Source organism: Bos grunniens, chromosome 11 (genome assembly GCF_055505025.1).
Source record: "Bos grunniens cultivar Pamir isolate PY7600 chromosome 11, Bosgru_T2T1.0, whole genome shotgun sequence".
NCBI classification, from domain to species: domain Eukaryota; kingdom Metazoa; phylum Chordata; class Mammalia; order Artiodactyla; family Bovidae; genus Bos; species Bos grunniens.
This window is the reverse complement of record NC_141175.1, coordinates 52,727,402-52,751,864: the sequence shown is the minus strand read 5'-3', so window position 1 is coordinate 52,751,864 and position 24,463 is coordinate 52,727,402. Positions and strand designations below refer to the sequence as shown.

General features: G+C 39.3%; 1 protein-coding gene across 5 annotated transcripts in view; it reads right to left on the bottom strand.

Annotated features, from left to right (window-relative positions):
* The window catches only part of CTNNA2 (catenin alpha 2), a 1,366,346-nt gene that overhangs the window by 260,272 nt on the left and 1,081,611 nt on the right, over nt 1-24,463 (bottom strand). For all 5 annotated transcript variants that reach the window (XM_086323685.1, XM_086323687.1, XM_086323688.1 and 2 more), the window contains exon 9: nt 14,414-14,566. In XM_086323685.1, coding sequence (XP_086179811.1) covers nt 14,414-14,566 — 153 coding nt within the window. The remainder of the gene's footprint in view (nt 1-14,413; nt 14,567-24,463) is intronic.

Sequence of the window (24,463 nt, the reverse complement as noted above, 5' to 3'; positions counted from 1 at the left end):
ATTGCCTTGTGTAGCTCTATGGCTACACGTCACTGCTATGGCCTCAGTGACGTGCTTCAATTTGTCGGAGAAAACCAATTCCCTTTCTTGCATCCTCTGTAACCAAGAATAAGGACAACTGCATGCTTGTAAGGCAAATGCAGGGAAGAAATAATAGGCATTAACTCAAGAGTTAATTCAACTTCTCACAGTCTCCAAAAGCAAAGACTTTCTACTGTATAGAAATGGGAGTATAAGCTCTCAGATTCACAATTCCTCCTTGGTAGTACATTGGGGAGGTAAATAAGCCCAACGAATGTTTATTGATCCAAGAAATACCTATTCAGGGTTCTGCAGCCATGCTGGTAATATCCTAGGCCTCACTTATTTCATTCATTCTTCAGGCAGGATCTGTTTATTAAGTACCTCTTCTATGCTAGGCACTCATATCTGTTAAGTAGTTAGGAATCAATGAGACATGGTCCTTTTCTCAAAGAAATTGCTAATTTAGCAAGAGAAACAGCAGATAGGCTAAGAGGTGGATGTGTGCAAATCAAAAGTAAGTAGGATTCTCATCAAAAGGAAAAAAAAATGGTTTTCGTTTCTTTAACTGTGTATGTATATGAGATGATGGATGTTCACTTAACTTTTTCTGGTAATCACTTCAGAAGTATATATATCAAATCATCATTCAGTATACCTTAAGCTTATACAGAGCTGTGTATCAAATATTGGACTTCCCAGGTGGTAAAGAATCTGCCTTCCAAGCAGGAGGTGCTGGGTCGGGAAGATCCCATGGAGGAGGGCATGGCAATCCACTCTAGTATTCTTACCTGGAAAATCCCATAGGCAGAGGAGCAGTACATGGGATTGCAAAAGAGTCAGACACGACTTAGAGAATAAACAACACAACAACATATCAAATATATCTGAATAAAATAAGAAGAAAAATAAAGGAAAAAATGTATACAGTGATGTGTGTGAATTATATCTCAGTAAAACTAGGGGAAAAGATTTTCAGAAAATCTTTGAGATCACAAATACTTGGTTTTTGTTTTGTTTTGTTTTTTAAAAAAGGAAATAGGGTTTCATGAGAGTGAAAAACATGAGGAACTGATCCCACTCAGGGACATGATGTTTGTGCTAAAAGCTGAACAATCAGAAATGACAGGAAGGGGTAGAGCAGGGAGACTGTCAGGAAAGGGTCAGTATAAGAAAAGCACAGGCCCAGGTAGAGGTGGCCTATCACTTTCAACAAACAGAAAGTAGCCTGTCTGATGCCTGCCAGGTAGGAAGCGGGAGAGGACAGAAAGATGAGCCTGGAGGCTGTAGAGATGGCCAGATTCTGCAGATCTTGCAGGCTTCCTTAAAACCTTGATCTTCAACATGAGAACAAGAGGAAATCGCTGAATGCCTCAGGCAGGGCAGTTGTGCAATCTGATTTGCATTTTCAGAATTTCACTCTGGCTGCTGCAGCAGAAGGACCAGGCATAGAGAGAGAGGCCTGTTGGGAGGACCCTGCATTTCCCCAGACTACAGGGTATGCAATTTGCTCTGGGGCTTTTATGGTAAAGATGGGGAATTAGAAAGAAGAACAGGCATATACACTGAAAGCAAAGCCATGGAAGAAATGTTCCAGTCTGGAGGCTCTGAAACAGCTGTATTGATTTTACATGTTATTTTCCAGATTCAGTTTTATTTATTTTTTGCTGCAATGCATATTTTGCCCCACTTTACATCCACTTCACCCCCACCCAGACCATGTTACTTTGGTACTGAGTTGTCATAAGTTGCATTGCATTTCTCCAGAAAGCCTAGGAATGAGATAGAGCAGGTGTGCTTGGATCATATCAGCACTCCTTCAGAGTCAGCCCTGCCCTGAAGCCCTGAGCTCACCCTCAGAAGAAAGGAATTAGCTGGAATCTGGAGATGGGGGGAAATGGCTACTGGTGGTACTTCCTACACTGGCTGATGCTACAGTTTATGAAGCATCATTGCTGATCCGGTAAATTCTCTCAAATCAACAAATACTAGGGTATAAATTCACCTATGTTTTTACTAAATGTGACAAACACTATGGGGGAAAAAAGCCTCAAATTTTCACTTGTTAAGGCAATTATTAAAATTCAAATTATTCTTGTCTATTCATATTTTGTTAATATTTTATTTTCACTTATACTGTCTTTGTTGAAGATTGTCTAAAAACTGACATTATATAAAAGGTTGTGATACCTTCCATCATCTCTGAATGGCAAATACCAAACTGGGAGAAAATGGTACACAAATATAAGAAAAAAAGCACATAAAAATAGGTGAAAATGGAATATAAAATAATGAAACTCTGTAACGCGCTGGCTGAGATGGACCGCGTAGAAGCGTGGCTGAGAGGAGCTACCCCTAGCCCAAGGTCAGGGGTGGTGACTGAAAGTGCCAGGCTGCCTCGGTACAGGCACGGCGGAGAGGAGCTACCCCACGTCCTAAATCAGGGGAGGTGGCCGAGAGGAGCTATGCCACGCCCGAGGTCAGGGGAGGCAGCTGAGAGGAACAACCCCACGTCCAAGGTGAGTTTTCATTCCAATCCCAAAGAAAAGCAATGCCAAAGAATGCTCAAACTACTGCACAATTGCACTCATCTCACACGCTAGTAAAGTAATGCTCAAAATTCTCCAAGCCAGGCTTCAGCAGTACGTGAACAGTGAACTTCCAGATGTTGAAGCTGGTTTTAGATAAAGCAGAAGAACAAGAGATCAAATTGCCAACATCCACTGGATCATCAAAAAAGCAAGAGAGTTCCAGAAAAATATCTATTTCTGCTTTATTGACTATGCCAAAGCCTTTGACTGTGTGGATCACAAGAAACTGTGGAAAATTCTGAAAGAGATGGGACTACCAGACCACCTGACCTGCCTCTTGAGAAACCTATATGCAGGTCAGGAAGCAACAGTTAGAACTGGACATGGAACAACAGACTGGTTCCAAATAGGAAAAGGAGTACGTCAAGGCTGTATATTGTCACCCTGCTTATTTAACTTCTATGCAGAGTACATCATGAGAAACGCTGGGCTGGAGGAAGCACAAGCTGGAATCAAGATTGTTGGGAGAAATATCAATAACTTCAGATATGCAGATGACACCACCCTTATGGCAGAAAGTGAAGAGGAACTAAAGAGCCTCTTGATGAAAGTGAAAGAGGAGAGTGAAAAAGTTGGCTTAAAGCTCAACATTCAGAAAACTAAGACCATGGCATCTGGTCCCATCACTTCATGGCAGATAAATGGGGAAACAGTGCAAACAGTGTCAGACTTTATTCTTTGGGGCTCCAAAATCACTGCAGATGGTGATTGCAGCCATGAAATTAAAAGACGCTTACTCCTTGGAAGGAAAGTTATGACCAACCTAGATAGCATTCTGAAAAGCAGAGATATTACTTTGCCAACAAAGGTCCATCTAGTCAAGGCTATGGTTTTTCCAGTGGTCATGTATGGATGTGAGAGTTGGATTATGAAGAAAGCTGAGCGCTGAAGAATTGATGCTTTTGAACTGTAGTGTTAGAGAAGACTCTTGAGAGTCCCTTGGACTGCAAGGAGATCCAACCAGTCCATTCTAAAGGAGATCAGTCCTGGGTGTTCACTGAAAGGACTGAGATGCTGAAGCTGAAACTCCAATACTTTGGCCACCTCATGTGAAGAGTTGACTCATTGGAAAAGACTCTGATGCTGGGAGGGATTGTGGGCAGGAGGAGAAGGGGATGGCAGAGGATGAGATGTCTGGATGGCAGCACTGACTCAATGGACATGAGTTTGAGTGAACTCTGGGAGTTGGTAATGGACAGGGAGGCCTGGCGTGCTGTGATTAATGGGGTCAGAAAGAGTTGGACACAACTGAGCGACTGAACTGAACTCATAAGCAAAGGTGGAAGTGAAAGTTGTTCAGTTCTTTCCGATTCTCTAGTCCAGAATACTGGAGTGGGTAGCCTTTCCCTTCTCCAGGGATCTTCTCTACCTAGGGATCAAACCCAGGTCTCCCTCAAAGGTAGGAGGGGTGAAACTGTGTTTAGAATCAAATTCCATACCCACCAGAGATGCTCAGAGAGCTAAAAAAAAAAAAAAAAAAAAAAAAAAAACACCTTGTGTGCACCAGTACCCAGGGATCCCACAGGAGACTGGGCCAGACCTGCTTCTTAGTGTTTCAGTGTCTCCTGCAGAGGCAGAGATCAATAGTGGCTTGCCGTGGGGACAGGGGCTCTGGCTGCAGCAGACAGGAGGTGCATGATGTGAGCCCCACCATAGAACCACCAAGAAGATAACCTACAAACTGGAGAACAATTATACCAAAGAAGTTCTTGAACTGTTGTGAAAGTTCTAGGGCCCACATTTCCCAATCTGGGAATCCAGCAAAGGGAGTGAGAACCCCCAGGGACTTTGACCTGAAGGCCAGTGGGATTTTATTACAGAACTTCCACAGGACTGGAGAAACAGGCTCTTGGAGGATACAAACAAAACCTTCAGCTCATCACCTAGAAGAAAGGACTTGTGACCCCAACAGAGACTGAGCCAGACTTGCCTGAGAGTGTCCAGGAGTCTCCAGCACAGGCCCAGGTCGACAGTGGGCTGCCATGGGGTCAGGGGCACTGAATACAACAGTCCTGGTTTGGCCTTAGGCCAAACTACAGGGAGAGAACACAGCCCCACCCATCAATGGAAAATTGGATTAAAGATTTATTGAGCATGGCCCTGCCCATCAAAGCAAGACCCAGATTCCCCTACAGCCAGTCCCTCCCCTCAGGAAGCTTCCATAAGCCTCTTATCCTTATCCATCAGAGGGCAGACAGAATGGAAACCACAATCACAGAAAACTAAACAATCTGATCAGTTGAATCACAGCCTTGTCTAACTCAGTGAATCTATGAGCCATGTTGTGTAGGGCCACCCAAGATGGATGGGTCATAGTGGAGACTTCTGACAAAATGTAGTCCACTGGAGAAGGGAATGTGGTTTACATCAGTATTCTTGCCTTGAGAACCCTACGAACAATATGAAAAGGCAAAAAGACACTGAAAGATGATCTCTCCAGGTCAGTAGGTGCTCAGTATGCTACTGGAGAACAGTGGAGAAACAGCTCCAGAAAGACTAAAGAGGCTGAATCAAAGTGAAAAAAATGCCTACTTGTGGACATGACTGGTGATGGAAGTAAAGTCCGATGTTATAACGAACAATACTGCATAGGAACCTGGAATGTTCAGTCCATGAATCAAGGCAAATTGGAAATGGTCAAACAGGAGATGAAAAGAGTGAACATCGACATTTTAGGAATCAGTGAACTAAAATGGACCAGAATGGCTGAATTTAATTCAGATGACCATTATATCTACTACTGTAGGCAAGAATCCCTTAGAAGAAATGGAGTAGCCCTCATAGACAACAAAAGAGTCTGAAATGCAGTACTTGGGTGCAGTCTCAAAAACGACAGAATGATCTCTGTTCATTTCCAAGGCAAACGATTCAATATCTATGCCCCAATGACTAATGCCAAAGAAGCTGAAATTTAACAGTTCTATGAAGACTTTCAAGACCTTCAACAAGAACTAACAACAAAAAAAGATGTCCTTTTCATCATAGGGGAATGGAATGCAAAAGTAGGAAGTCAAGAGATACCCAGAGTAATAGGTAAGTTTGGTCTTGAGAGTACAAAATAAAGCAGGGCAAAGGTTAATAGAGTTTGGCAAAGAGAACACACTGGTCATAGCAATCACCCTCCTCCAACAACACAAGAGATGACACTACACATGGACCTCACCAGATGATCAATGCTGAAATCACTGACTATATTCTTTGCAGCTAGAAATGAAGACGCTCTATACAGTCAGCAAAAACAAAACCAGGAGTTGACTGGGGTTCAGATCATGAACTCCTTATTGCCAAATTCAAACTTAAATTGAGGAAAGTAGGGAAAACCACTAGACCATTCAGGTATGACCTAAATCAAATCCCTTATGATTACACAGTGGAAGTGTAAATTAATTCAATGGATTAGATCTGATAGACAGAGTGTCTGAAGAACTATGGAAGAAGGTTTATAACATTGAACAGGAGGCAGTAATTAAAAACATCCCCAAGAAGAAGAAATGCAAAAAGGCAAAGTGGTTGTGTGAGGAGGCCTTACAACTAGCTGAAAAAAAAAAAAAAAAAAAGAAGCAAAAAGCAAAGCAGAAAAGGAAAGATATATCCATCTGAATGCAGAGTTCCAAAGACTAGCAAGGAGAGATTAGAAAGCCTTCTTAAGTGAAGAATGCAAAAAAAAACAAAGTGAAACAATAGAATGGGAAAGACTAGAGATCTCTTCAAGAAAAGCACAGATACCAAGGAAACATTTCATGCAAAGATGGGCTCAATAAAGGACAGCGATGATATGGACCTAACATAAGCAGAAGACATTAAGAAGAGGTGGCAAGAATACACAGAAGAACTATACAAAAAAGATCTTCAAGACCCAGATAATCATGATGGTGTGATCACCCACCCAGAGATAGACATTGTGGAATGCAAAGTCAAGTGGGCCTTAGGAAGCATCATTATGAACAAAGCTAGTAGATGTGATGGAATTCTGAGCTATTTGAAATCCTAAGAGATGATGCTGTTAAAGTGCTGCACTCAATATGCCAGCAAATTTGGAAAACTCAGCAGTGGCCATAGGACTGGAAAAGGTCAGTTTTCATTCCAACCCCAAAGAAAGGCAATGCCAAAGAAAGTTCAAACAGCCACACAATTGTACTCATCTCACCCACTAGCAAAGTAATGCTCAAAATTCTTCAAGCTAGGCTTTAACGGTATGTGAACTGAGAACTTCCAGATGTCCAAGCTGGATTTACAAAAGGCAGAGGAACCAGAGATCAAATTGCCAACAACTGTTGGATCATAGAAAAAGCAATAAAAGTCCAGAAGAACATCTACTGCTGCTTCATTGACTACCCTAAAATCTTTGACTGTGTAGATCACAACAAACTGGAAAATTCTTAAAGAGATGGGAATACCAGACCACTTTACCTGCCCCCTGAGAAATCCGTATGCAGGTCAAGAAGCAACAGTTAGAACTGGATGTGGAACAACAGACTGGTTTCAAATTGGGAAAGGATTACATTGTGTCTGTATATTGTCATCCTGTTTCTTTAACCTATATGCAGATTCAGTTCAGTTCAGTTCAGTCACTCAGTCATGTCCAACTCTTTGTGACCCCATGAACTAAAGCACACCAGGCCTCCCTGTCCATCACCAACTCCCGGAGTTCACCCAAACCCACATCCATCGAGTCGGTGATACCATCCAACCATCTAATCCTCTGTTGTCCCCTTCTCCTCCTGCCCTCAATCTTTCCCAGCATCAGGATCTTTTCAAATGAGTCAGCTCTTCGCATCAGGTGGCCAAAGTATTGGAGTTTCAGCTTCAACATCAGTCCCTCCAATGAACACCCAGGACTGATCTCCTTTGGGATGGACTGGTTGGGTCTCCTTGCAGTCCAAAGGACTCTCAAGAATCTTCTCAACACCACAGTTCAAAAGCATCAATTCTTTGGTGCTCAGCTTTCTTTAAAGTCCAACTCTCACATCCATACATGACCACTGGAAAAACCATAGCCTTGATTAGACGGACCTTTGTTGGCAAAGTAATATCTCTGCTTTTCAGTATGCTATCTAGGTTGGTCATAAATTTCCTTCCAAGGAGGATCTCTTAATTTCATGGATGCAGTCACCATCTGCAGTGATTTTGGAGCCCAGATAAATAAAGTCTATCACTATTTCCATTGTTTCCCTATCTATTTCCCATGAAGTGATGGGACCAGATGCCATGATCTTAGTTTTCTGAATGTTGAGCGTTAAGCCAACTTTTTCATTCTCCTCTTTCACTTTCATCAAGAGGCTCTTTAGGTCTTGACTGTCTGCCATAAGGGTGGTGTCATCTGCATATCTGAGGTTATTGATATTTCTCCTGGCAATCTTGGTTCCAGCTTGTGCTTCCTTCCAGCCCAGCATTTCTCATGATGTACTCTGCATATAAGCTAAATAAGCAGGGTAACAATATACAGCCTTGACGTACTCCTTTTCCTATTTGGAACCAGTCTGTTGTTCCATGTCCAGTTCTAACTGTTGCTTCCTGACCTGCATACAGGTTTCTCAAGGGGCAGGTCAGGTGGTCTGGTTTACATCATGAGAAATGCCAGGCTGGATGAAACATGAGCTGGAATCAAGATTGCCGGGAGAAATATCAATAACCTCAGATACGCAGATGACACCACCCTTATGGAAGAAAGTGAAGAGGAACTAAGAAGCCTCTTGATGAAAGTGAAAAAGGAGAGTGAAAAAGTTGGCTTAAAGCTCAATATTCAAAAAACTATGATCATGGCATCCAGTCCCATCACTTACTGGAAAACAGATGGGGAAACAATGAAAACAGTGACAGACTTTATTTTCTTGAGCTCCAAAATCACTGCAGGTAGTAATTGCAGCCATGAAATTAAAAGACACTTGCTCCTTAGAAGAAAAACTATGACAAACCTAGACAGCATGTTAAAAAGCAGAGACATTACTCTGCCAACAAAGGTCCATCTAGTCAAAGCTGTGGTTTTTCCAGTAGTCATGTATGGTTGTGAGAGTTGGACTTTAAAGAAAGCTGAGCACCAAAGAATTGATGCTTTTGAATTGTGGTGTTGGAGCAGACTCTTGACAGTCCATTGGACTGCAAGGAGTTCCAACCAGTCCATCCTACAGGTTAGTCCTGAGTGTTCATTGGAAGGACTGATGCAGAAGCTGAAACTCCAATACTTTGGCCACCTGATGCGAAGAGCTGGCTCATTTCAAAAGACCCTGATGCTGGGCAAGATTGAAGGTGGGAGGAGAAGGGGACGACAGAGGATGAGATGGTTGGATGGCATCACTGACTCAGTGGACATGAGTTTTAGCAAGCTCTGGGAGTTGGTGATGGACAGGGAAGCTGGTGTGCTGTTGTCCCCCATGGGGTTGCAAAGAGTCAGACATGACTGAGTGACTGAACTGAACTGAACTGATAGTCAGAGATTGATTATTCATTCATTCTTTCTTCAAAATTCCCTAATATATAATTCCTATGTGATTTACATTAATGGGGCTTCCCAGATGACACCATTGGTAAAGAATATACCTGCCAGTGAAGGAGATATAGGAGATGCAGTTTCGATTCCTGATTCAGGAAGACCCCTTGGAGAAGGAAATGGCAACCCATTTCAGTACTGAATAGACGAGGGTGTTGGAACCCACTCCAGTATTCTTGCCTGGAGAATCCCCATGGACAGAGGAGCCTGGTGGACTACAGTCCCTGGGGTCACAAAGAGTTGGACATGACTGAGGGACTAAGCACAGCACATTCCATTGAATAAAAAAATCTCTGACTAAAAGTATTAACAACAAAAATCATCTCACAAATGTATCCCAACCAGTTCTCTCAGGAATTTCCACTTCCAGTCATGAAAAAGAATCTTGTAAGAGACTCATCTCACTTTCCTGATGAGAACAACTAGAAATGCAGAAATAAAAGAATTTGCTTCAAAGCATGAGACATCAGCCAAAGGAGTCAAAACTTAGACTAGCTCAAAAGAGATGCTCATTGAAGGGGGCCCAGCTTTCCGCATTTCACTTTTCCTCCCAGGGATTTGAAAATCTTACTATGGAAAGAGAAACTGAGATACAAATAGAAGGCTGCTGCTGAGAGGAAAATGATTCTTTAAGAGTTTTCAGCAACCTCCTAGGGTTGGGGAGGCAAAAACTGGACAGGATGGCCAAGGAAGCAAAGGCTTGGAACTAAGGTGCCATAACAAAGGGACATTCAAAAATAAGCTTTTTTTTTTTTTTTTTTTTTGAAAATGCTTTCTCCCACCATTTTTGTCTATTAAGTTACAAATAACAAGAGCCAAGTAGTCCCTTGAAGCATACAAAAACAAATCAAAGTTTACACGTATCACGATGATGAGAAAACAAAAACTGGAGTAAATGCTTCATAGATGAGGTGGGATACTAGGTACTACATTTGATTCTCTTTTGGCATCTGGGATGACCATTCCATAGGACTAGGATAGAAAGGTAGACTATACCTTAGGTAATCATAAACTAGCCTCAAATCAGAGAAGTCTCAAGTCTTTGATTAGACTGAGGTGGTTTGCCTCTCTGCTGCATGTCAGAGGACAGGATGAATTCTCTTTGGAGAGAAAAATCATCCACATTGCTATGGTCTGAATGTTTGTGTCCTCCCAAATCCTAATGCTTTCAAATCCTAATGCTGCATGTGATGGTTAGGAGGTGAGGTCTTGAGAGTTTCATACATTATGAAAGTGAAGTCTTTATAAATGGGATTACTGTTTTTATGAAAAGGAACCCCACAGTCATCCATCTCCCCTTCCAGCATGTGAGAACACAGTGAGAAGCTATGAACAAGGAAGAGGGCCTTCACAGAACACACCTTTTCAGGAAATTTGGTCTTGGACTTCCCAGCCTCGAGAACTGTGTGAAATAAATTTCTGTTGTTTACAGGCCACTGAATGTGTAGTACTTTGTTATAGCAGCCTGGATAGACTAAGACACTGACTCTTTATATTTATTCATGAGAATGTCTACCATTCAATCAAAAATTAACCAACATATGAGAAAGAAATAAAGAATCATCAAGATAAAATCAAATAGCAAACAGTCACCATTCAGTTCAGTTCAGTTCAGTCACTCAGTCGTGTCCAACTCTTTGTGACCCCATGAATCGCAGCACGCCAGGCCTCCCTGTCCATCACCATCTCCCGGAGTTCACGCAAACTCACGTCCATCGAGTCGGTGATGCCATCCAGCCATCTCATCCTCTGTCGTCCCCTTCTCCCCTGCCCCCAATCCCTCCCAGCATCAGAGACTTTTCCAATGAGTCAACTCTTCGCATGAGGTGGCCAAAGTACTGGAGTTTCATACATATAACTAAAGTCTCCATTTTGAAAGCCTCATAGAGCTACATGACCATTTACTTAAACAAGTACAAATTCAATTAAATGAAACATGGCATATTCTAGTCATCAGGCAAATACCAGAGATTAATTATAATTAAGAGTCTTAAATCCATTTTGAATGTTTGGCTGCTGACAGTGTTTAAGCCTCACTCTTCCCCCTTTCCCTCTGGCTACAAACTGGGCAAACTGATAGGAAGGCCCACCTTTTTTCCTATGCCAAAGGGAAGTCTGAAGAAACATTTAAACTCCAGCCCCTACATGGAGATCTTGACTCCAGACCCCAAAGCCTGATAAAAACAAAAAGCACTTGTCTCTGTTGAAGCCACTGTGGACTGGCTTGAACCACTCTATAGGGCAACCACAAAACATAAACAAAATTGATTCAAATACTGGAGTTTTATGACTTGGATTTTTAAAATAATTCTAATTAATATCTTTTAAAGGAGATGACCTGATAATGAGTAATATCAGAAACCGGAATCATTAAAAAGAAAAAAAAATTAACTAGAAATTCTTAAATAAAAATGGAACTCAATAGATCAGTATCGAGCATATTGGACACAGATGGAGACAGGATGAGTGAGCTAAAAATTAGGTCAGCAGAAAATAACCAGACACATGTATAGTTTAGGAAGAAATTTATAGTCTCAAACATGTATATTACTAAAATAAAAAAGGATAAAAATCAATGATAGGATTATTCATTTCAAAAAGTTAGAAAAAAAACCCAGTAAGTTATAACAGAAGAGAGCAGAAAAAAGAAATACAAAGATAAGAGCATTCTTGTATAAGAGAAATACAAAGATAAGAAATACAAAGATAAGTCTTAAATAAAACTTAAAAATTCTACAAAACTGAAAGCTATGTTTTAGAAAAGATTATTAAATTGGTCAACCTCTTACAAAACTAATCATTGAAAAAGAAAGAAGACACAATTAGGCACATGAGGGATGAATGGGGAAAAAAAAAAAAAAAAGAAAGAGTAGTGCAGATTCTAATACATTTTTTAAAAATGGTAGAAGACATGAGCAATTTTATGTCAAAAATTTAGAAAATTAAATGAAAATAACAAATTCCTAGACTACAACTTACCAAAGCTGACCCAAAAGAAGCTGAAAATTTAAACAGTCTTATGCTTTAAAAATTTAATCTGCAATTTTTTAACTCTTCCTCAAATAAATACCCAGGCTCAGATTGTTAAATCAGTGAATTTCTCCAAATATTTAAAAAATATATAATGCCATTCTCACACATTCACTTCCAGAAAACAGAAAGAAAATATAATTTCTAACTTATTTTCTGAGGGAAAGCATATTTTTGATACCTCTGAAGGAGAATAAAGAAGACAAAAATTATGCAATAGTCTCAGAAATATGACATAATTCTATATATATTCATAAATTTTAAAAATCTTAAAAACGGAGTAACAGAAGACAAATAATCTAATAAAAATATCCACAAGAAATCTAGAGCTAATGATATAATACATGGTAAAATATTAAAATTTCCTCATTGAGATCTAAAGGTAACAAAAATATCTATTACCATACTTCTAAGTTGAAGGTTTGGCTAGTGCAATAATACAAGGAAAAAAGAAAACACGGGATTGGAAAAGAAGAAATATAACTCATAATTTGCAGATAACATGATTATATACATAGGAAATCCTACAGGATACAGTCAAAATTTGGCATTAGGAAGTGAATTTAACAAGGTAATAGATATGAAAATCAATATAACAACCAAATTTTTTATATTACAGACAGAAACTAAGGCCCAGAAAAGTACCCAGGTCCCTATAGACACTTTCAAATTGGAAAAAGTGTGACTCTTAGCCCAGTGGTCAAGTTTTCTGACATGTGTGCATTAGCAGTGATGCACTTGTTTGAAGCACAGAAGATGCAGAAATGTTTTCAAGTCCAGCTCATGTCTAATCAAACAGAGGCCAGTGTACACCCTTGTCCTGGCACCTCCCAGGCATTAGGATATTCCAAAATGCTGCTGGCTGCAGGGACCACACAGGTAGAAGGAAAGGAATAACTAAGGGGAGCAAGTTAGCAACAGTCTGAAATGTGGCGTCTGAATGACCTGGATCTTCTGCTGCTGGCACAAGTTGTGACTCAAGAGTCACCCAGAGTGACTAGATTCCCCTCCAGTGAAATATACAGATGGGATGAGGGGAAATGATGGCTGTGTCCAGGGCCAATAAGATAGGAAAAAAGAATAGGGAGCTATTTAGCCCTGGCCTCATATTTACCCAGGACATCAAATTTGAACTTCAAACATGATCTGCAAATGAGGCTGTACACAGAATTACAGAAAGACACTGGCAGAATTGAAAGTAGGAGATGTTTATCATAGGACTTTAAACTCATGTCCCTGTCTTTATTGATAATAGCTACAACACATCATTAATTAATGTTCTCTATAAATTCTGCAACTATCATGTAAATACTAGAATTATATATATTGGGATGATGCATCTGTATGCTAATATTATTGTTTATTGCATATTAATATTTTTAACTTTTGTAGCACTCATTTCACATTCTTCCTTTCCTCTTCTTCCTCTCCTTGTCACTCCAATCCCACTCCTTCTTCAGCTGTTCTTTCTTTAAAGTTGAAAGTGGCAGAACTTCCAAGGCGAACCTTGGAAAGACTTTGGGTTCTGCAATGGCTAACTTGGAATTGAAGCCAAATCTTGGAATCTGTAGGTGGAATGTGAGGGGTGATGGGGTATTTGCCCCATATTTGGGGACAGAGCCAGAAAGATTGTCATAATATTATAAGCATGACTCTATTTTCAGCTTCTTTAGTCTAATGTCACCTCAAGACACTGGGGCTACAGTAGGAAGTTCAAGGGTTTTAGTCAAACAGTACAATTTTGCATTTATAAAGCAACTCCTACAGATGTCTCTAACACAGAGAATATACCTAGGACCTGAACTTACACTCCTACTACTGTCCCAAGAGTCTTTACCAAGAGTCCAAACATCTCTTTTAGGGAGGGGAGACTAATTTTTACAATGTTCATAATGTGGCCAGCTAATTCAGGTTTCGGTGGGTGAGTAGAAATGGGAAAGAAAAGGGAACTGTGTCTAAATCTCCATTTGGAAGTTTTAATTCTACTTCTTCAAATCAAAGCTGGTCTTCAGCACTTGGACTGTCCCTTCTATTGCTCCTGTTTCTGCCTCTGCTTACTGTTGAGGAAAATTAGCAGATACATTTCAGAATCTGTTTAGAATTGTGTAATAGAGAGAGGAGAGATTACTGAAAACCTGTGTCCTTTACAAAGGATGGAGTCACCAGAAGATAAAAGAAAGATCCAGGAAAATCACAGGAGCCTGGTTTGTTGAAATTCCAGGAGCCACTTATAGAGATTAAACATACTGATACAAATTCTAGTCTCGAGCCTCTCTTGACTTACCTCTACCAGCTTGTTGGCGTGCTCACGGAAAACTTGGGCATATTCCTTCACTTCCTTCTCATTCCCACTTTTTGCAGCCTCAATGAGAACTAGCAAAGGAACGTTGGTTTCCAAGAAAGAATCTGATATGTGATCCATCACTGCTTTCCGAAGCTACAGTAGAAAAAAAAAAAAAAAAATAGAATTAAGGGACAGAGGAACTATTTGACTGCATTACTCTTTAAGTCATATGAATTAAATCACTTCCTAGGAATAGTTTTTCTAAAGCCCCAGTTCTCATGGTTCACAGACATAATGTTGCAACTCTCTTTTTAATCTTCCTGGTGCTTATCATATCAAAGGAAGGCAAAGAGCTATGACCAAGAATGATTCTGAATTATCTGTATTATATGTCAACTTAGAAGTTACACACATGACTTGTAGCTCAATACATTATAGACTGTCCTTATCAAAGTTCTGCTCACATCCTTCATTGGCCAAGTGTCTCCCTTCAGGTTTTGAGTCCTGATTCAGCTTAAGAACTCAGGCTTTTTAGAAAAAGAAGAAATGTAAGCATCAATCAACAGGTGGGGAGAACTTTAGATGATGAACGAGGCCTTGAAGTGACCCGAAAATCTTATCTCTCTACTGTCTCCAGTCCTTTCTACATCCATTGTTTGTATTTGATGGAGCGAGAAACATGAAACACCCAACAATTTAAAAAATGTATCTGCCAGGTGCTATGATGACATAGTTGGTATGCTCCAGAAAGAAGTACTGACAATTATTCTTCAAGGTAATTTAGAATGCTGCTGCTGCTAAGTCACTTCAGTCATGTCCGACTCTGTGCAACCCCATAGACGGCAGCCCAATAGGCTCCCCCGCCCCTGGGATTCTCCAGGCAAAACACTGGAGTGGGTTGCCATTTCCTTCTCCAATGCATGAAAGTGAAAAGTGAAAGTGAAGTTGCTCAGTCATGTGCGACTCTTTGCGACCCCATAGACTGCAGCCTACCAGGCTCCTCCGTCCATGGGATTTTCCAGGCAAGAGTACTGGAGTGGCGTGCCATTGCCTTCTCCGAATTTAGAATAAACATATCCAAATTTCTAATAATGCATAATTACACATCATTCCCACATTGTTTCAATGGGAAGTAGGACAGCCACATTAAAATGAAACGGAACTGTACTGAACAATTACCTTAGTGCTGCTTTGTTCATAATTATCAGAATGTGTGCAAGGAGAAAACACCCCAAATACAAATAAACAGAAGAGAAGATGATAAACAGTGTGTATATTTTCCAAGCAAATATTCCTATTCAGGGGTATTCAGGCAAATCTTTTGATAGTATGATACATACACATTTATCATTGATCAGAAGAAGGGAAATGTACAAATCTCAGTTCCTTTTTGCACTAATTACCAAAGGGTATCCCTGTGTGTATGTGTAGTTTAGTTTAACTCCGGATTGAGTTGGACATTTTACCATATAAAACATAACAGATTTGTGGAAAATTAACATTAATTAGTTACTCATTAGCAAGGTGCGTTATATTTCTGCTTGGGAATAATACTTTTATTGGTGAGCTCATACATTCTGGGCATATGTGATGTGCCAGACAATTTAGATCAACCAAGATTTTTTTATGTTGTATCACTTAATCCCCATGACAATACTATAAGATAGGGACTATTCTTATACCACCAGTTTTTCAGATGAAGAAAATGAGACTTGGAAAAGTTAAATAACCTGCCTGCCCTCATAAGGTGGCAAAGAGCAGAGCCCTCTAATAAAGTCTGAAGGGGACAGTGCAGAGGACACTTGAAGCTGACCTGGCTTGGCTCTCCTCCAGGACAGAAACCCTCATGAAGGAGAAGCTATTAAATGTAATCAAAGTTGAACTGGCTGGGGACAACAGAGATAAAAGAAAGAGAAGATCTAGATAAAGTGGGGGCAATGGTCAGAACTAAGCTATCTCACCAATCAAGACACTGTTTGATTTTTATATCTTAGGAAAATTTTATTTTTGCAAAATATATATAACATAAAAGTTTTTCACTTAAAGTGTATAATTCAGTGGCATTAATTACATTCACAATGTTGTAAAGCCATCACCAACATACACTTCCAAAATATTTCCATCACCCCAGAGACTCTATAAACATTAGGCAAGAATTTTCTGTGGTCCACTTCTCCCAGCCCTAATAAATCTACTTTATGTCTCTATGAATTTGTCTATGCTAGATCATTCATACAAGTGAAATCATACAATATTTGTCATTTCGTGTCTAACCTACTGTATTTTAAAGTATTACATAAAATAAGAGAAGTGAGAGCTCTGTGAAGCTAGAAGAGTTATCTGCTCTTCTAGACTTTTTCCAAGCCTTCAGGAAGATTGAGTTCTCATTAAGTATGAGCAACTTGAAATCAGCAAGGTCAAAATTCACATAAAACTATTATAAGAAAAACATGTCATCTCTACACAAACTGAAAGCATCCCAGAAAGATATGCCTGTAAAACAAATTAAAACTGTAATCTACTATTTCAAACACATTAAAATGCACTAAAAATGATGCAAGATATGAAAGAACATAAATTAGAAGAAGAAGAAATTCAAGGATGAAGTCATGAAACTTAGAAAAGAATTATAAGTAAAAGAAAAATCATTTGAAAAAGACTAAATAAGAATGAATAAACACAGTAGCAAATGCCTCAAAAGAAACAAAGAAAAGAAGGAAAAAATTTTAAATGCAAAATAAAATTTTTTAAAAGAGATTTTAAAAATTTGAGAAAAGGTAACAAATACTGAAGATAAGCAAAGAAATTTCAATATATGGCTACCAGAGGTCCCTAAAGAGGAAAATCAAAGCAAGAAAATGGAAAGAAAATGAAGTACAGTAATTCATGAATATTTTCCTGAAGATATATATAATTTTAAAGTGCTATTATATAAATATAATTACTTATATAATTATTTATTTAATATAATTATTAAAATATAGAAATTATATTCTCTATACATTATACATAGACATATATTTGATATAGAAATATATATTATACACATAATATATAAACAATTTTCTAAAAAAGCATTTCATGCACTTGAGAAAGGAAACCTATACTATCAACCAAGAAAATTGGATTCTAAAGAAAAAAGGGGTAAATCCTTATGTATTTAGGCAAAGAAAGGAAAGGAAATTATTTATAGATGATCACTAGACTTTTCAACAGCAAAGTTTTATGCCAGAAGAAAATAAAATATTACATTTAAGACCCTCAAGGAAATAAAATGTGAGCTAAGAATTTTATAACCAGCAGAACTGACTTTCAAGGATTTAAACCACAGACAAAATTTGATCAACATGCAAGAACTCAGAAAATATCATTTTTATGAGACAGAGAAACTGTTAAAGGATGAACTTTACCTGGCAAAAGAACTAGAAAAACATCAACTAATAACTCAAAAAGCATAACATAAGTACTGGCAGTGAACATTCAGTATATTCTTATTTATAAAACTAAGAACAGCATAGTCAAATGGGAGAGAGTATAATATAAAATGGATTTAAGCTCTGACAATGAAGATGTAAACATGAAAAGAAAAAGGGAATAGGATCTTTTGTAAAAAAGATCTTAACTATTTTATGTGATTTTAATTATAATGGTAGCATGAATATTGTTATTCTAACACTACTGTGTTTAAAGGTAGGCTCAGTGGTAAAGAATCTGCCTGCCAGTGCTGGAGCCACAGGAGATGAGGGTTCGATCCCTGTGTCAGGAAGATCCCCTGGAGGAGGAAATGGCAACCCACTCCAATAGACCTGGTGGGATAATTTCACAGACAGAGAAGCCTGGTGGGCTACAGGCCATAGGGTCGCAAGGGGTCAGACATGACTGAGTGAGCATGCACACAAAGCAAACAGTTATGAAATTTCATTTCTCATCTCCTGTGTCCTTGCTAACCAGAAGTGTTAGTGTGGAAGAAAGACAATGTAATATAAAAGAGACTTTTTTTAAAAGAGAGATTACGGAAAAACCCTATTATTCTAGACCTGAAGTAGAAATACCATTATGAACAAATGAGATTTTTAAGTAAACACACACACATATAGTTTCCAGTTCTGTCCAACAGTGGCCAGTCCAGTAATAATGAACATTTTTGAAATACAATTTTACCATAAAACAAACTAAAGCTTCTTGGGGAAATGGTTGATTCCAAGTTCTTTGAGGCTAGAAATATATAAATAAGCCTGAAATATCTTATTATGCATACATGCTAAGTCACTTCAGTTGTGTCTGATTCTGTGAGATTCTACGGATTACAGCAGGTCAGGTCCCTTCTGTCCATAGGATTCTTCATGCAAGAATACTGGAGTGGGTTGCTGTGCCCTCCTTCCCACTGCCCTCCTGCCAGGGGATCTTTCTGGCCTAGGGATTGAACTCAAATCTCTTACACCTAACCTGCATTGGCAGGTGAATTCTTTAGCGCCACCTAGGAAGCCCACATTTTATTATACCAGATCAGTCAAGTCAGTTCAGTCACTCAGTCGTGTTCAACTCTTTGCAACTCCATGGACTGAAGCATGCCAGGCTTCCCTGTCCATCATCAACTCCCGGAGCTTGCTCAAACTCATGTCCATTGAGTTGGCAGTGCCATCCAACCATCTCATCCTCTGTTGTCCCCTTCTCCTCCTGCGTTCAATCTTTTGCAGCATCAGGGTCTTTTCCAATGAGTCAGTTCTTCACATCAGATGGCCAAAGTATTGGAGCTTCAGCTTCATCATCAGTCCTTCCAATGAATATTCAGGACTGATTTCCTTTAGGATTGACTGCTTAGATCTCCTGCAGTCCAAGGGACTGTCAAGAATCCTCTCCAACACCTCAGTGCAGAAGCATCAATTCTTCAGCACTCAGCTTTCTTTACAGTCCAATAGCAAAGGGTTATTAAAGATCTCTGTGTCTGTGTGTGCTCAGTAGTGTCTAGCTCTGTGACCCCATGGACTGTAGCCCACCAGGCTCCTCTGTCCATGGAATTTCCCAGGCAAGAACATTGGAATGGGTTGTCATTTCCTACTCCAGGGGATCTACTCAGGGATGGAGCCTGCATCTCTTGTGTCTCCTGCATTGGCAGGCAGATTCTTTACCAACTGTGCTACTTAGGAAGCCCATTAGAGACTACTAGACAATTTAAACTTCTCAAACAATAAAAATTCCAGTGGCCTGAAACCCATAAAATAACTTTAAATTAGTGTATAAGGACTAAAAAATAATAATGATGAATTGGTCACCTTAAAAGGACAACAAGGAACCAATTTCACTTATCTTGGGAAAATCAAGAATATGTCTTGCCTTTCCTATGTGAACTGAAATTCTTTGTAATAAAAGAAATATCTGACTCTAAATTTAGTCCACTTAATAAATTGAAAACAAAATGATAGAATATCACCATTTTCCAACCAATAATGAATTAAAATGTCTTCATTCTAGATAATGAACAACAGTGTTTGAAAAATCACTAAAAAATACAGCTGTTTAAGAATTGTGAATCACTATATTGTACATCTGTAAATTATATAATATTGTTTATCAACTATACTTCAATTTTAAAAAGAGAGAAAGAATCACGTACTATGTGCCTTCTGATGAAATTGCACAATCCCAACCATAGTGATGTCAAAGGGATCAAACCTGAATATGGTGGAAGCTCTGGATCCCCTTGGTGATTTGCAGAAAGTACAAAAGACAGAACAACATACAGGACATATGGCACCACACATGTGTATTCAGCAAAATGCAAAAACTTACAATACTAACCATCCGTGTTCTCCAACAGATGGAGTATAAGCAAAAGAAAGGGAATGAAGTGGATGCAATAGATTAATAGACTAAAAGATAAATCCCAAAATGTGGGCAAAACCAAATGATGTCATCTGAAGATGCACATCAGGATGATAAAACCACAAAAACACACAAGGAAGTGAGCACTCTAAAGTCAGAATAATGATTACTTTTGGATTACATAAGAGGGCTTCTAGGGAGGCTGGCAAAGTTCCATTTCTTGACCTAGGTAGTGGTTACAAGAGTGTTTGCATAATACTTATTATGTGTGGATTCCTACACCCATGCTTTATATTTTAAAATTTCAAAAAATGAAATATTTCTCATAGGCTTTTCCATTTTTATCTGGATAAAATACAGACGTGACACCAGGATGACCTGGGAAGCCATGAGTTTAAGATGGTGGACAATCCCCCCTCCCCCCAATCAACCCACACCTTAGTGCATGGAGGAATGCTGCCCAGGGTAACCTCACCCAGGGTAACAATATTAGTCCAGTACTGTTACATGATTAAGAATGCAATTCTATCTTACTGGACCTGTTGCCCATTTTGAAGTTTATTAGTTATAACAGTTGGTCTGCTATAACTTAACTAAAACACATTGAAATGGATCTTTTTTTCCCCTTGTCAATTCTATCTTCTTTCAGGTTCCCTTTTCTTTCCTTGATCCTTTTTACTTAAAAGATGGACCACAGGCCAGTATCATCTATCACTGCCATTTCTTGGGAATTTGTTAGAAAAGCAAGCCCTGGCCACATTCCAGACCTCCATTTCAATCAGAATGCGCACTTTAATAAAAAGTCTAAGTGATTCCTATGCACAATACAGTTTGAGGAGCTCTGCCTTAGAAGACCTGTTGTATCAGTTAAGTTCTTAGTTGCAAGCATTAGAGACTAATTCTGGAAGATTTAAGCAGAAAAGCTCTCCTATTAGTTGAAAGAAGGAAAATAACTCAGAATGTTAACACTGTGTTTTTCTGTCATTAGCTTCTGATTCAAAGTCTTAGGCAAATGCACCTGATTTTTATCCAGGCAAAATACAGACCCTAACTGTGGTTCATGTGTCAACATTTAGTTGCAAGGATGAAGGAGGAAGGTTTTTTGAGGAATGTTTTGTAAAATCAAGTGTTCTTGCCATTTTAGCTTCCTATATCAAAATTCATATAATGAGGAATTCCCCCAAGATAGGAAAGGAACTCAGAGGCTTAATCAAAACCAAAAAAATGGCCAATAAAGAATAGGTCTGATAAAGCAATGATTCAAGTACTCAAGCATGGGTGGAAGGTTGAAACAATAAAAACATTTATAGAAAAAAAATTAAAGGTGAAGGGCTGTTTATAAGAAACAAGATCAGAAACTATGAACTGGGTGGGACAGGAATGGCAAACATGCTCCCTCGTTTCCTTTCTATGCCTACACCAGACACAACTAATCAATCCTGGCATTCTTTTATCCTGGGCTCAAATACTCTTTCATAACCCTTCTCAGGTCAGTGTTCCAGGTCACTACTGTCAATAAATCTATTTCTCCTGCAGAAGGAAAGCTTTCTTTCTTTGTTGAACCTTACGTTTAATTAAAGAGTTTTTGCACATCAACCTTTAGGTGGAATGGTTTCTGTGCATCAGAGCAATCCAGGGCCATCTCGATTTTCAGAAATAAATATTAACACCCAAATCTAGGCTGCCCTGATAATATTTAACAAATGGCTGGCTGTTTTAAGATGTCTTGCCATTTAGACAGATGTTTAGGAAAATCTTGTTAAGAATAATAGTATTAATTTCTTCACTACAATGATGTAAGAGGGTGATTTTTAAATGGGTTCAAAACTTTGAACCTTAAGTCTTCCCTAGGATACAGCTGCTCTGAGCTCTTCACAATCACTGACATATTTTACCATATTTCCTTAAGCTTTGGGGTGTAATTGTTATTAAACATGAAAAATCAAAGCAACAAAGTGTCTGGGCCGGGAGCCATCTAGCCTCGGGGCTTGACAAAAATTGAACCTCATTAAGTCAGGGAAATTTTAGCCAGTCTGAAGGTCAATTAAGGTAATCAGTCAGTGCAGTAATCTACCCAAAGCCACTTGAATAAGCTAAGGTGCCACCAATGCACAGTCCAACGGTAATGACAGCACTGCTCAGAGTTTGGGCTGGGGGTGGGGACAGATATGGGGGGAGTAGAGACGTATTTATGAAGCTTGTGTAAGAGCACTTAGAGAATAATCACTGTTTCTACTTTATTTTGTTTTTCTTTTTTTTAATGAGAAACACACAAAATCCTTTGGTCATTCTATTCATTATCCGGATGGCACTGACTATCTTCTATGAAGCAAAATCATTTTAATTAGTGTGCTAGCTTCTTTCTTTAGGAAAACCAATTATTTCTTTAAAAAAGAAAAAAAGAAGAGTTCATCAGGCTTCATGCTTCTCTCCATATACCCCTCTTCCCAATTCAGGCCCTACTGGATCAATTCAAAGCACAACTGTCATTGTTAGAAACACCAAAGCATGGCTCCAAATAGCAAACATGTGATGGTTTAGTTTAGCCAGATAAACAGTCCTTGCCCTCTAGATTTTTTCTCTAAGAGTACTTATGCAGTCAAGATAAAAGTTGATAAATATCTTGCTGATGAAGTAAGAAGCACTGAGTAGATAATTGCAGTAGAATTGTTATATGAATGACTCCATTCTCCACTGCCTCTCAAACCCATTGCCATGTAACTCTGTATTGTCTGCCTTCTCTGGCTCTGGGCTGGGCCATGTGGCATGCTTAAGGTCAATGGATATTGGCCATTATGGTGCATGCAGGGGTGGGCTTGCTTGGTCAAGTGGACTTGCTTGGTTTGGTTCTCTGCCAATTTCATGAGAAGGATATGCCCAGGCTAGAATGCTTGTTCCAGGAGGAAGGAGACAAACACATGGAATAGAACTAGGTCCCCTCAGTCATCTCCATCAAGACTGTCTTGGGTCAGTCAAGAGCAAGCAAACCCATACACGTGAGAGGACTTGACCAAGGTGACCACTCCAGACTAGAGATAAGCAAATGCTATTATTGCATGCTGCTTAAATGTTATACTGTACTACTGTGACAATAGATAACTGATAATATACACATTTAACTAGAATAAGTTTTTGTGGTCACTAAACCATATTTTCAGGAAAACACCATCAAAATAAATTTCTGATCAATCAATTGATGGATTGACATTATTTCAATTCAGTTCTTTGGCCAAAAGCATTGGTTTAACAGTAGTCTTCTCTATGTGGACCTGGGCTATATAAATCCTGGGCTATGTTTAAAAATAACACAGCTGCAATTATTTACTTGTATAGATTTAACCTGTATGCAGGTCAAGAAGTAACAGTTACAACTGGACATGGAACAACAGACTGGTTCCAAATAGGAAACGGAGTATGTCAAGGCTGTATATTGTCACCCTGTTTATTTAACTTATATGCAGAGTACATCATGAGAAACACTGGGCTGGACGAAACACAAGCTGGAATGAAGATTGCTGGGAGAAATATCAAGAACCTCATATATGCAGATGATACCACCCTTATGGCAGAAAGTGAAGAAGAACTAAACTGTCTCTTGATGAAGGTGAAAGAGGTAAGTGAAAAAGTTGGCTTAAAGCTCAACATTCAGAAAACTAAGATCATGGCATCTGGTCCCATCACTTCATGGCAAATGGGACAACAGTGGAAACAGTGCCTGACTTTATTTTTCTGGGCTCCAAAATCACTGCAGATGGTGACTGCAGCCATGAAATTAAAAGACACTTACTCCTTAGAAGGAAAGTTATAACCAACCTAGACAGCACATTAAAAAGCAGAGACATTACTTTGTCAACAAAGGTCGGTCTAGTCAAGGCTATGGTTTTTCCAGTGTTCATGTATGGATGTGACAGTTAGACTATAAAGAAAGCTGAGCACCGAAGACTTGATGCTTTTGAACTATGGTGTTGGAGAAGACTCTTGAGAGTCCCTTGGACTGCAAGGAGATCTAACCAGTCCATCCTAAAGGAGATCAGTCTTGGGTGTTCATTGGAAGGACTGATGCTGAAGCTGAAACTCCGATACTTTGGCTACCTGATGCGAAGGGCTGACTCATTTGAAAAGACCCTGATGCTGGGAAAGATTGAGGGTGGGAGGAGGAGGGGATAGCAGAGGAAGAGATGGTTGGATGGCATCACTGACTCAATGGACATGGGTTTGGGTGGACTC